Source organism: Bacillus rossius, chromosome 6, assembly GCF_032445375.1.
Source record: "Bacillus rossius redtenbacheri isolate Brsri chromosome 6, Brsri_v3, whole genome shotgun sequence".
Classification (NCBI taxonomy): domain Eukaryota; kingdom Metazoa; phylum Arthropoda; class Insecta; order Phasmatodea; family Bacillidae; genus Bacillus; species Bacillus rossius.
Window position 1 is genome coordinate 26053334 of NC_086334.1, and position 12757 is coordinate 26066090.

Below are 12757 nucleotides of genomic sequence, written 5' to 3' on the forward strand. Positions count from 1 at the left end.
GCTCTTGGGTTGAGGTCTAGGATCCTTTTTTGAACCCCAACATGTTTTCCCTTCATGTTAGACCCGTTATCATACCCCTGGCCTCGCATGTTGTTTAAAGCTATTCCTCTTTTTGACAACTCATCCAACAAAATAGCTGTTAGTCCTTCTCCAGATGTATCAAACGCTTGCAGAAACCCAAGGAAGTATTCTTTGATTATTGCGTTTTCTCCTGGTATAGCGTGAACAAATCTGACTACTAGAGTCATCTGTTCTTGGTGGCTAACGTCAGGTGTACAGTCAAGAATGATGGAATAGTAGGTAGCTTTATGCAATTCACTTAAGATGAATTCATTAACTTTACGAGCAAGTACATCTATGAACTCATTTTGTATCTCTTTGCTTAAATAGTGTACATGAGTTTCTTTCGAAGTTATCCTGCGAAGATGTTCAGAGAGAACAGCGTCAAATCTGGAAATGTGCTCCACTAGTTTCAAAAAGTTTCCGTTATTTTCTTGGAAAATCTTATCATTAGTGCCACGAAAAGCTAATCCTTGAGCTCCAAGGAACTGCACTATAGTAAGAAGTCGCTTCAAAACTTCATACCAATGCTCTGTTTCTGATTTTATGATGTGTTGGTTTTCTTCGTCAATGGTTTTCCCTGACTTCAATCTCTGGGAAAGTTCTCGATAAGAAATGGCAGCTGTTATATGATGAGGTGACTTTTCGTGTTGGCGTAAGAATGTTGACATGTTTTGCCAATCAGAGTAACCCTCTGTTTCAGAAACAGATATAACTTCATTACTGAAGAGTTTACAAAAGAAACAAAATACTGAATTTTTCGATTTTGAGTACACGAGCCATTCTCTGTCGATTTCTTCTCCATTTGACAATTTTTGTTTATAATTGGCAACTGTGAAGCGTCTGCCAGATTTATGGTCAACAGGAAATTTAAAATGTTTAACCTGCACAGGGCCTTTCTCGACGAGAACTTGACGGATGTCATCGGTGATTTTAGCCGGCCATTCTCCACAGTCGTCAAGATCGTTCCTGTTTTCCTTGAGATGAAAATCCTGAAAACACATCAACACAGTGGTTAATTTCAGTGGGAACGCAACATAACGGCGTTCCCTTACCTCCCAAGAGTGCCGGAACGCAAGGGAACGCACGTAATTCGTAACTTGTAAAACTACAAATAAAAAAAAGTATATGGTTAGGATCAATTCTAGGCTTTGCTCGCGATCAGGGAGGGAAGTCAGTCATCTCGCCCGCGCTACACAATAACAAAACAAAACCCCCCGCCACTCTATTAAAACAGCTGTTTGTAAATGTTTGTTAGAAGTCTAGTCGGAAACCGAGAGGGTCAAAATCAGCACTTTAAGTATGTGTAATAATATAAAAATTGTTGTGATATTTTTACATCGTTTTTTGATTTGGATTAACATTAATAATAAAGTTAAAAACGAATTTTGAAAAAATAATTTTTGTTCATCCTTCCTTAATGGTGTGCCATAAGCTACGATTTCATGATCGGCTACTTACCAAATATAGAAACAATTGAACAAAAAGCACCTAAAATATATTCAAATTTACCTGCAGTGGATGTTGTTCGATGTTCTCAGATTCAATTTGAACAGTTGGTCTAGATGATTTGGGTAATGGAATAACCAAAGTTTCCTCGGAATCAGAATCCTGAAACACGTGTAACACATGTTGGATACTAAATCATCCCATAGAAAATGCACAACAAAAGTTGAGAAAATTTGTAAGTAAGATGGAGAAAACTTAATTTTTCGTTTAGTTTAAAAGTACAGATAAATATAATAATTGCTCTCTTACCTGCATTGTTTGTTGTTCTGCGGTGTCGTTCTTATGAGACTCAGACTCTACGGAAGAGCCAACTTCAGATCTAACAAAAAATTTACTCATTGCTTTCGCCTGTTTTTCGTTTTCTCTTTCCATGTCCTTTTTTCTTTTTCTATAAAAAGTACCCGTAGGTTTCTTCTTGTCCGCCATGATACCACCACAATAATAATATCAAACTGGACAGTGGCGTGTGCATGCACTTGTCGAGTTGACAGATAGCACTAGCACTGAGACTGAGCGGTGCAGTGAGCAGGCACTTACGGTGGGTCGGGGGCAGCGGGAGGAGGGTGGGGAGGGCTTCACGTTGTGACAGGAAAGCAGGGAAGCACCGCGCGGCGCGCACCACCACCACATGAGTCATCGCCATCGCATCACCACCGATGCTCGCATATTGCTGTATTAGCAAACAGAAACACTCTATCTTTTATAAAATTATAATCATGTTCATGGCGTTTATTTATTTATAAAACTATTTTGCTCAAATAAATTAAAAAATTTTTGTATTTTTTTTTCCGATAGCTCCGTTGGCGCCACTGCCCGCGTGGCGCCACATGCGGCCGCATGTGCCGCATGGGCCTGGCGCCGGCCCTGAACGTATTCTCCTCACGTAAAAATCCCTGATAAACTCAACGACTTAAAACAACTTATCACTATAAACTTTATCCTTACAAGTATACTCAAATAAACATCTGTTACGTCAAAAAAAAATCTCAAAGACTTCCTCCACTTAGATTAAATTCCGTAATACTCTCCTCAAGTAAACTCTTAATAACCTGCTATCAGAAGCTGAAACTAACTTAATAATAAACATAAAAATCTACCTCTCTCTCTCCCGAAATAGAACCTACCCGGCGAACTCTACCATTTCTGTCACGTGGCACCTAGCCGGTGCCACCACCATTTCTGTCACGTCTCACTTTCAGAGGGGGGAGAGAATCGTAGCTCTTTACATAGAAACAACTCGCTTGGCATCAACTAGTCTTAACTTCATAAAATACTTTACTGTACCTAGGATCATAGGTTCGTCATCCCGTACAGGATGTCTGGTGAGAGCTGAACTAAGGAGATTTTGCAAAATAACATAATACTTAATTAAAATTATTTTATTCTTAAAGTCAAATACTCAACATCATTTTAAAGAACATTTAAATAGCGGGATTACAATTTAAAACAATAATCTCTTTACTTCCTTAACGATTGAACGACCTTACAAGAGAGAGAATGAGAGAACTTCACTAAACACTTCCCTAGTCCTTCCGAATACCTCAAATCATAATTAATACTTAAAATTAAAACAAAGATAAGTCCATACTCACATTTTCCGAAAAGCCTTTCTTGATCGATTACTTAAAACTAACGTAGGGGCCTCTCCTGCCCTTAAAATCCGAACGAACATTACATTTTAAAAATTATAACTAAACGACTAGTGACGAGGGCCATTGCCTCCGCCCGAAAGCTTGAAGATGACTACATTATGACCTAACTTAAATTATACGACTCGTGGCCTCTGGCGTCGGCCATAGCTTCCGCCCGAAAGCTTGAATTCCTACATCACGAACGAACTAACAACTCGTGACCACAGGTGAGACGCATAGCCTCCGCCTGAGTGAGCCCCGAGTCACCAATCACTTGCGCTTAAATTCGCGCGCCCTGCCGCGCCTAGCATAACAAAAGCTCGTTATTGAAGTCAAATTTACTAAACAACTAACTAGAACATCTGGGAAGACTACCCCCCCTCTACCCCGATGTGCAGGCCACACCGCGCGCCTTGTTACGACAGCGCGCCCCAGTAACTGCGGCCCGTGGCTGCGCCAGCGCGCGGCCAAACAAACAAACAAAATTCTGCAAGTCCGCAGCGCGCCGCGCCGGCCCCGTGCCCCAATTACATGGTCACGCCACTTGCGCTGACGAGTGAACAGAGCAGCCAGCCCAGAGTCCCGTCAGTTAAGTCCCTAAATTTGATTTCAACAACCCTGCAAAATTTCAACCCGCGACAATATTGTCAAAGTTAAGCTTGAAACTAGTCTCCGCGCAGCCAGTGACCAGCTCGACACTGTTATTTCAAGCGTGCGAATACGATTCGTTTTCATAATTATTAACAAAGTTAAGCTTGAAACTAATATCCGCGCAGCCAATGACCAGCTCGACACTGTTATTGAAAGCATGCGAATACGAGTCGTTTTCATAATTGTCAAAGTTAAACTTTAAACTAGTCTCCGCGCAGCCAATGACCGAATCGACACCGTCATTGCAAGCGTGCGAATACGAGTCGTTTTCATAATATTGTCAAAGTTAAGCTTGAAACTAGTCTCCGCGCAGCCAATGACCAGCTCGACACTGTTATTTCAAGCGTGCGAATACGATTCGTTTTCATAATTATTAACAAAGTTAAGCTTGAAACTAGTATCCGCGCAGCCAATGACCAGCTCGACACTGTCATTACAAGCGTGCGAATACGATTCGTTTTCATGATTGTCAAAGTTAAGCTTGAAACTAGTCTCCGCGCAGCCAGTGACCAGCTCGACACTGTTATTTCAAGCGTGCGAATACGATTCGTTTTCATAATTATTAACAAAGTTAAGCTTGAAACCAGTCTCCGCGCAGCCAATGACCAGCTCGACACTGTCATTGCAAGCGTGCGAATACGAGTCATTTTTATGACTGTCGAAGTTGAGCTTGAAACCAGTCTCCGCGCAGCCAATGACCAGCTCGACACTGTCATTGCAAGCGTGCGAATACGAGTCATTTTTATGACTGTCGAAGTTGAGCTTGAAACTGGTCTCCGCGCAGCCAGTGTCGTTGCAAGCGCGCGCTGTCGCGTGGGCCCGGCAGGAGGAGCTGGAGGACCGGCCACAGGTGTCCACGCTGCTCAGCTCGCTGGCCAACTACAGCAACACCATCCCGGCGCCCACCGACCCCGACGCCAAGCCCGTGCAGAGCGCGCGCATGGGCACCCTCATCGGCGTCTACCTGCCCTGCATCCAGAACATCTTCGGCGTCATCCTCTTCATCCGCCTCACGTGGGTGGTCGGCACCGCCGGCGCCTTGTTCGGCTTCCTCATCGTCTTCACCTGCTGCTGCGTGGTGAGCGCTGTTGTTCTGCTTGCACTCGTCGTCCGTCCGTGGGATGTTTACCGAGTGGCACGCAAGTGTTCGCAATTGTTATCTCTTGCGCGACCTTTTTACACTCACTAGCAAATATCTGTTCAAAATATTTGTTACAGAACAACAAATACACGGGAGGTTTAGTGTCAAATTTTCAGAACCCCCTTAAAAAAATATCAATGACGAGAAAATGAAAAAATAAAAAAAAGACCGAGCCGGCTAGCGGCATCTTCTCGCACGGTCCGCCTAGTAGTCTATCGTGTTCGCACGTATGTCGAATACAGTGGTCAGCATACAGTGTCCAGAAGCCACAGCATTCTCACAGAAATACTCTAAAATACTATTTCTATTCATCTTAATTATATATTGTTCAAATATATTCTTTTCGTATATTTTTTTATTAAATGTTTTGTAAATACTACTTTTTCAGGTTTTTTTTCTTGATACTTAATCACATGCCCCATATTTTATTTGTTTGTCCTTGTACCTAAAGATCATACAATATATAAATATATTATTTTTTAAAAAAATGCAACATTCATTAGCATATGTCCGGCCCTTGAATTATTCTCAAAAAGAGCGGAGTTTGACGTCACTGGTTGAAGAATTTTCCTGTAATTGAACGAGGGACGTTCTGTAAATCAGCTTTGGCCTTCCTTTTTTCATAGGGAAGCTTTGTAACAAATAGAAAAATTCAATGTCATAAGAAAAAAAACAACATTTTGGCTAGGTTTCTACATTTTTGCCACCGACATTGATACATTTTTCGTGCCGTGAAAGCAAGTTCAAGGCACCCTCATGATGGAAATCACTCCGGGAGGGCAGGCGCCCCCCCCCCCCTCCTTGTAAATAAGAAACCCCTCACTGAGGGGAGCCTGATTGCGCTTAAAAAAGCGTTACTATGAAACGGGTTTATGTCAAAACTATGTTTTATGGAAAATTTCTGTATATTTTTTAAATGTTTTCTGCTTATTGCATGCATATAGACCAAAATGTGGGCAGTATGTAACACACAAGTACCCTAACTAGAGATTACTTATATCGGTTAAAACCACGTGCAAAACTTTCGTGCAAACCCCCCACCGCCGCTATTTTCCGCAGTCCCCCTTGCAACTCCTACATACTTGCGCCCCTGCCCAGCGGTTTTAAAGACGTTCTTCACAGCCCGCTGCACCTGGTCTTCTGAGACACGAGTCCCACGCGTCCAGTCGTACTGCAAGACGGCGCGCACGTCCACTGGTGACTAAGTTCCCAGCACACGTGTTGCTCCCGCAACTGTCTGCACTCGACTGAGCTGGGGCACGTCGGTCTGCTGCTCATCTCTAGTCTTCTGCACTCTGCGCATGCGCCAACCCTCCTCTGCTCGCGCTCCTCCAATCGCGAATTCAGGAAAGATTGTGTTTTGTTATGGCAATGTGTTTTCTCACTTTCTGTACGGCTTCCCTGTGAAAAAAAATAAAAACAATGGTGAACTCATTTTCGGAACGTCCCTCGTATTCCGATAGCTGCTCTCTTGCACTTTTTTTTGTCACTAATTGCATCATTTACTATACGTTATTTCCGGGTTGTAAAAGATTACGCAAGTGATCATAGTAATTAACATGTGCGCTATTTTATTTTAGCGCAATTAGATATTAACGTAAATATTTTTTGAGAAAGTTGATAGTGAAACGTAAAATACAATAGATAAATTACCAGGAAAAGCCCTGGAATAACAGCAATGAAGAGTGGATGAAGTAACTAAGAGACCGACCCTAATGTTGGGAGGAATGAGGAATCAGGGGCGACTCCAGATAGAGGTTAGGGGTTGAAAGAAGGGATGAATTTAGAGATTGGGCTTGGAATATTTACAAATTGATGGTCTCAAATACTGAACTTAGGAGTTTCATATAACTTTTTATTAAAGAAAAGTTTAACACCCCAATTAAGTATTTAATTATACCCTTAAAATATAACAAAATAATACATTAAATGTTTTTTTGGACATACGCCATTGCTGGTTACATTGTATGTCATAAGAAACCTCAATAACGGTCAAAAAAGATGAATATGCAAACACACAGAAAACAAGTATATTAATCAGCCTATGCCAAAAAAAATTTAAAACATTGACAGCACAGAAAATTCCATGGAAGGAATTATTCAGAAAAAAATATTTCAGCACCGACGGACACAGCGGGCTAACAACTGAGAGACAGTTGCAACAAGAACAAAAAATAGACATAAAACGATATTGTACAACGACGACAACAGTGTAATTGCATATTCATCTATCTGTTTTTTTGCGGTAAACCTAACTACTATTTAAGGCCCACCACAGCCGTGGCATTCCAGTCGGAATTTTTTTTTTTTTTCAAATTCAAAATTTGCAAACCACAAAAAAATTTTATTGAAAAAAGTATGTGCCCATCAAATTTAGGCACCTTACCATTATCCTGAGTGTCACACTGAACAGCAGCTTTTTCCAAACAAAAGTAAAATTTAGTGGTATGAATTAGAGGGTAGCAAATAAATAAACAAATAATCTGTAATTTCCAAAAATTTGCTTTTACACGAAAATTGTTTATCATCCACAAAATAGAAACGACTGCTCTTGGATTTACAAAATACTGCCTTCAAAAAGGCTATAAACCATATTAAATTTAATTTAATCATTCTTTTTTATCAGCTGGTGTGACTAAATTAATTAAAAAATTACTTGATGAATATAAACCTTTACAAAATTTACATACAGCTGTACAAACGATTTTATAATGAAGGGCGCTGAAGTAAAAAAAGCTCAACTGTTGCTTGTTTGATAGTTCAAGTACACCGTGCGTCGACCTTGCTTCGCCAGGGCACGCGATGCGAACAAAAAAAAAAAGTAATTTTCTCGTAACAAAGTTTATCTGGAACATGCACCCAACGAAGTTGATACGAGACGCCATCCTCCACGAAAGTTAAGTTTATGCTATGAAAATATATAGATCGCAAAGTTACCATCACCGCAGGAGCCCCCATATGACTCGTAACTCTCACGGCAATTTCCGTTACGCCGGCGCTATAGTTTACCAAAATATTTAACTTTCGAGTAGCAGTTTGTACTCGCTACTAAATACGCAAATTTATTACTGAAAAGTTTCGAACTGCACGCCTCTATAAACGTCACTCGTAGGCTTAACAAAAGCTTATAAAACGAACATTGTCTGCAATTGAATACTACTTATTATGATGTATGTTGTCGTCATGTCATCACACCAAGACGATAGCAGCAAAATCACAAAGTTTGCTTTCGGTTGGGGCAGTTGAAGTTCCAATGACTTGTGCGAAACTTGGGACTCGGACACAGAATTTAACGTAAAATTCTTTAAAACAATGCCGAGTGTAATAAATATACGCAAATTGTGTTTGCAACATCATTTCTGGACGCGAATAACACGTGGTTGCCGCACCCGCCGCTAGAATTAGCTGCCGGGGCAGCTACGTCGGCTAGCGAATCATTCTCTATTTACAGAGCGAAATTTTAATATATGTAATGAAAAATTTCTAGTAGAAGCGAAAAATACTTGGAAAAAAATACTAGACCCCGGCGTTAGGCCTGGTTTTCGACAAGAAATTTAATTGAAATACTAGTTATCTTGTTAAAATTCTTTGAAAAGTTAATACTATGAAGTTCCCGTTCGGCTTTGTGAACTTTGGTTCGCGCCGTCCGCCACAGATGGCAGCAGTGTGGTTGTTACACATTTCCGTTCCTTGAATTCCATCGCATTCACGAAACTACTCCCAGTGGCGTTAGCTAAGGTGACTGGCGCCCCTGGCCAGACTTGAAAATGGCGGCCCCTTCTGGATTAAAAGAGAGGGGGGGAGGGTTCAGTAACCGCGAAACCGTCGTGGCGGCAAAACCCCCACCCCTCCTTCCTTGCGCCGGCGCCCCTGGTGGGGGGCCACCCCTGCAGCCCGCTTGCTACGCCACTGACTGCTCCCACCAAATGCCGTGTAGACATCAGAAACACGTGAGATGAATGTTCCCCGTTGAAAGCGGAGCCGCGCCCGCGTGCGCGGTGTTGCAGACGATGCTGACGGCCATCTCGATGAGCGCCATCGCGACGAACGGCGTGGTGCCCGGGGGCGGGCCCTACTTCATGATCTCGCGCTCCCTGGGCCCCGAGTTCGGCGGCGCCGTGGGGCTGCTGTTCTACACGGGGACCACCCTGGCCGCCGCCATGTACATCGTGGGCGCCGTGGAGATCATGCTGGTGAGCAGCCTCCCTCCCTCCCTCCCTCCTGCAGCCTTCCAGGGCCGAGCTCACGAGCCACGCGACGACGCAAGTTTTCAAATAACGTCATCAGACAACTTTCTGCTTTATGCGTTTCGGCTAACGCGTCCGCTTTTACATATTTGAAGTGTTCCTTAAACTTAAACTTTAAAAAAAAAAAAAAAACACGCAGACTTACTTTGTAGGTATAGAAAACTAAAATACATTATTTGTCTCCTTTACTTTTTCCCTTGTTAAATTTTTCGCGCAGTCAAAACAACTTTTTGACATTTCACGCATTTCCATAATAAACATGACCCACGGGGAATGGATTTGTTACCTACTCCTTTACGATTTCAAGTTGTAATGTTGGTGTCGTGCTTTATAAAATATCGTGAATTTGTGGTGTTATTTGCGTGTCGTGTCTTTGAGTTGTTTTTTTTTTTTTTTTTTTCGTTTCTTGCATAGTTTGTAAACTCTGCCTTTACGGATACCTAGTTCGCTCACTTTGGACATGAAGTCCCAAAAATCTCCTTTGAAACCTTTAAAAACTTGTTAACGGGGGAAGAGAGCAACAGAAGACGCGACACGTTTCAAAAGTTTTTCGGTCAGAAATTTTCCCATCGATAAAAATTCAAAACTTGGCTTCGTTAAATCATAGTAGAACGCCTGAAGTTAATAATGATTGGCTGCTACAATTTTTTTTTCACGTGTAACGTCATCGGCGCGGCGTTTAGTAGTGAATTAAATTGCGGTGTGACCACGACTGTGATAATTCTGTAACTGCAAAGTTACCGTCACCGCACGAGCCCCCATATAACTCTCGCGGCGAATTCCGTTACACCAGTACTATAGTTTACCAAAATACTAAACTTTCTAAAAATACAATTTAGAAACGAAATCCAAAATAGATCTACTCATCCGCTTTCATATTATTCTTGAAGGCTTTTCGTAAGCAAACCCCAGTCTGATATCTTGAGCAGTATATATATTCCAGTGTAGTTTCACTATCATAAAGTTTCATTTGGCACACCAATATGTTTGGTATGTCCCTTATGTTTACGAAAGAGACTATTTACGGATTTGTGTTGCTACACGAGGGTCTGCCATATTTGTGACACATTTCCATTCATCGACTTTCGTTCGATTTTCTTGAAATTATTCCTACTAAATGACATATACCGAGAGCTAAGATGTTTACACATAAAAAATTGGCTCCAAATTCACATACACGTAACCAAGGGAATGAATGTGTGTGAGAGAGAATATTTGAATTATAGTATAGAAAAGAAAAGATTTAAATGATATGTTTTTTTTTTCTTTTTAAAACAATATTTAATTTTTTAGGTTAGTATTTAATTATATTTTTATATTTAATACAATATTTTATATGGATGTTAAATTGGTAGATGATTCATTAGTGTTTGGTGTCATTTGTAATTTGTTAGTATGTAATTTCATGCTTTATTCCTGGTTATAACTTATTAAACGTTGTTTATGAATCATGGTTCAGTGTAAGAGAAGGCGCGTGCGCCTTAAGTGCTCCAAACATAAGACGAATAAAATAAGTAGATATCACTCGCCCGACTTGACGAATGCAAACGAGGCTTAAACGCGGCCCAGGACGCAGTGTTGGGTGGTGGTGGTGGTTGCAGACGTACATGGCGCCCAGCCTGTCCATCTTCGGCGACTTCACCAAGGACGCCAACATCATGTACAACAACTTCCGCGTGTACGGCACGGGCCTGCTGATGGTGATGGGCGTGATCGTGTTCGTGGGCGTCAAGTTCGTGAACAAGTTCGCGACGGTGGCGCTGGCGTGCGTGTTGCTGTCCATCCTCGCCGTCTACGTCGGCATCTTCACCAACTTCAACGGCAACGACAAGCTGCAGTGAGTGCCAGAAGCGGCCCCGCGGTGGGGGCGCGTTCCCCTCAGAACGATAAAATATTAAATTGATAAAATAAGTCTGACGTAAATTTTGGGTTATTTTTAAGATTAATACTATAACCAATCTTTAGAAACCTGTAAAATTCGCGGATTCATTTCGCGATAGGATAGAGTCCAAATACTTTTGACATTATTTTGCTGCAGTGATTGGGCCACAGTTTATCTGAAAGACTCTGGGCCAATGAAAAATCTTTAACAGAAGAATTAGCGAATCACGATCATTCCAGTCAACATGTGTTACGAGTCGGTAACCAATAAGCAGATGTAATTTGCACGAGTGCATCCAGGGTTATACGCCATGACGAAAAATAAAAAAAGCTAACCAATTTTTTTGCAATTTGGTTTGCAAATGTTTTTTAATCACAAATTGGACGTCACAATTGATTATTACAAATAATGATGTTTTGTATTCAAATTAGTCGACCTTTGAACCCATATAAGTATTTCTATTTTAAACCGATGAGGAACAATAAACTTAGCAACTACGCAGGCTTATTTAAATAAAAATGTTTGTTGATATTTGCCAAACCGTAAATACAATCACGTGGCTTTGTTTGCAAACAAAATAACACTAAGCTTGATGATCTAATGATTCATGATACATGTCTAAGAAACGGATCAGCTTGATGACTATGGAGAGAGGAGCTCTGGTCTCTTCCAGGAATTCGTAGACGCTTGGGTTGCCGATTATCCACTGAAACAAAAGGAAAAGTTTGGTAATTCAAAAGTGCACGCCTTTCATTTAAATTTTAAAAAAGAAATGTCGTACTACTGACTTATTCGTATTAAATGGACATTTTGACAAATTATGCTTTTATTATTGATTCAAATATTCCGCGCTGTTTTCATCTCAGATAAGAAGAATACGACGCAAGCACACCACTGAATATATGATCGAGCGCCCATGCGTTGTTTAAGGCTAGTCTTTATTTACATGTGTAGGTGTACCAAAGATTATTCGATTTTAGTTTATTATTAATTATAATTAAATGACACAAAATTACACAGCTATTTGCAATAGAAAACTGCACGCTGTAATTTTGAAACTAATAAAAAAAAATGTCTTAATATGTTAAGTTTTGCGGGCGTAATTGTGTTACATCCGCACATACAGACATCCGGACAGGCTCAGAATTTTTTTTTCAGTTTTTTCTTACACTAAATAACAAGTTTATTTATATTATTTTATAAGTGCAATCTTAATATTAAAATAGAGATGAAATGTATATGAAACCAATTTATTCGTGATGTGATTGGTCGAATATATCATAAGTATGAAAATATATGCAAATTCTGTAGTCAGGTGCGCGCTTGCGCGCGCAAATTTAAATTCTAGTATGAATAAAATAGAGACATTTTTACTTAAAATAATTGCTTGATTTTGGTAAGACGAGAGAGTAGAACACTGCCTCAACCGTTTCGCGTTATGAGGCGTGCAATATGGATCGGGTGATTTGGTTGGTTATTCAGGTACTAATGATAATACTCACAGCAAGGATACTGCGGCCGGTTCTGATAGGTCGATCCACCACCCTCCATGGCAGCACGTTGAGCATCCAGTGGACGTCCTCGATGTGGAGGTACCAGATGACTATCAGCAGAGGATCCACGAAAGGAATGTCCA

At 40.9% G+C, this 12757-nt stretch overlaps 1 protein-coding gene across 5 annotated transcripts in view; it reads left to right on the plus strand.

Moving 5' to 3' along the window:
* LOC134532892 (solute carrier family 12 member 6) overlaps positions 1-12757 on the plus strand; it is a 474522-nt gene that overhangs the window by 406475 nt on the left and 55290 nt on the right. For all 5 annotated transcript variants that reach the window (XM_063369907.1, XM_063369909.1, XM_063369911.1 and 2 more), the window contains 3 exons: positions 4678-4929; positions 9000-9185; positions 10841-11076. In XM_063369907.1, coding sequence (XP_063225977.1) covers positions 4678-4929; positions 9000-9185; positions 10841-11076 — 674 coding nt within the window. The remainder of the gene's footprint in view (positions 1-4677; positions 4930-8999; positions 9186-10840; positions 11077-12757) is intronic.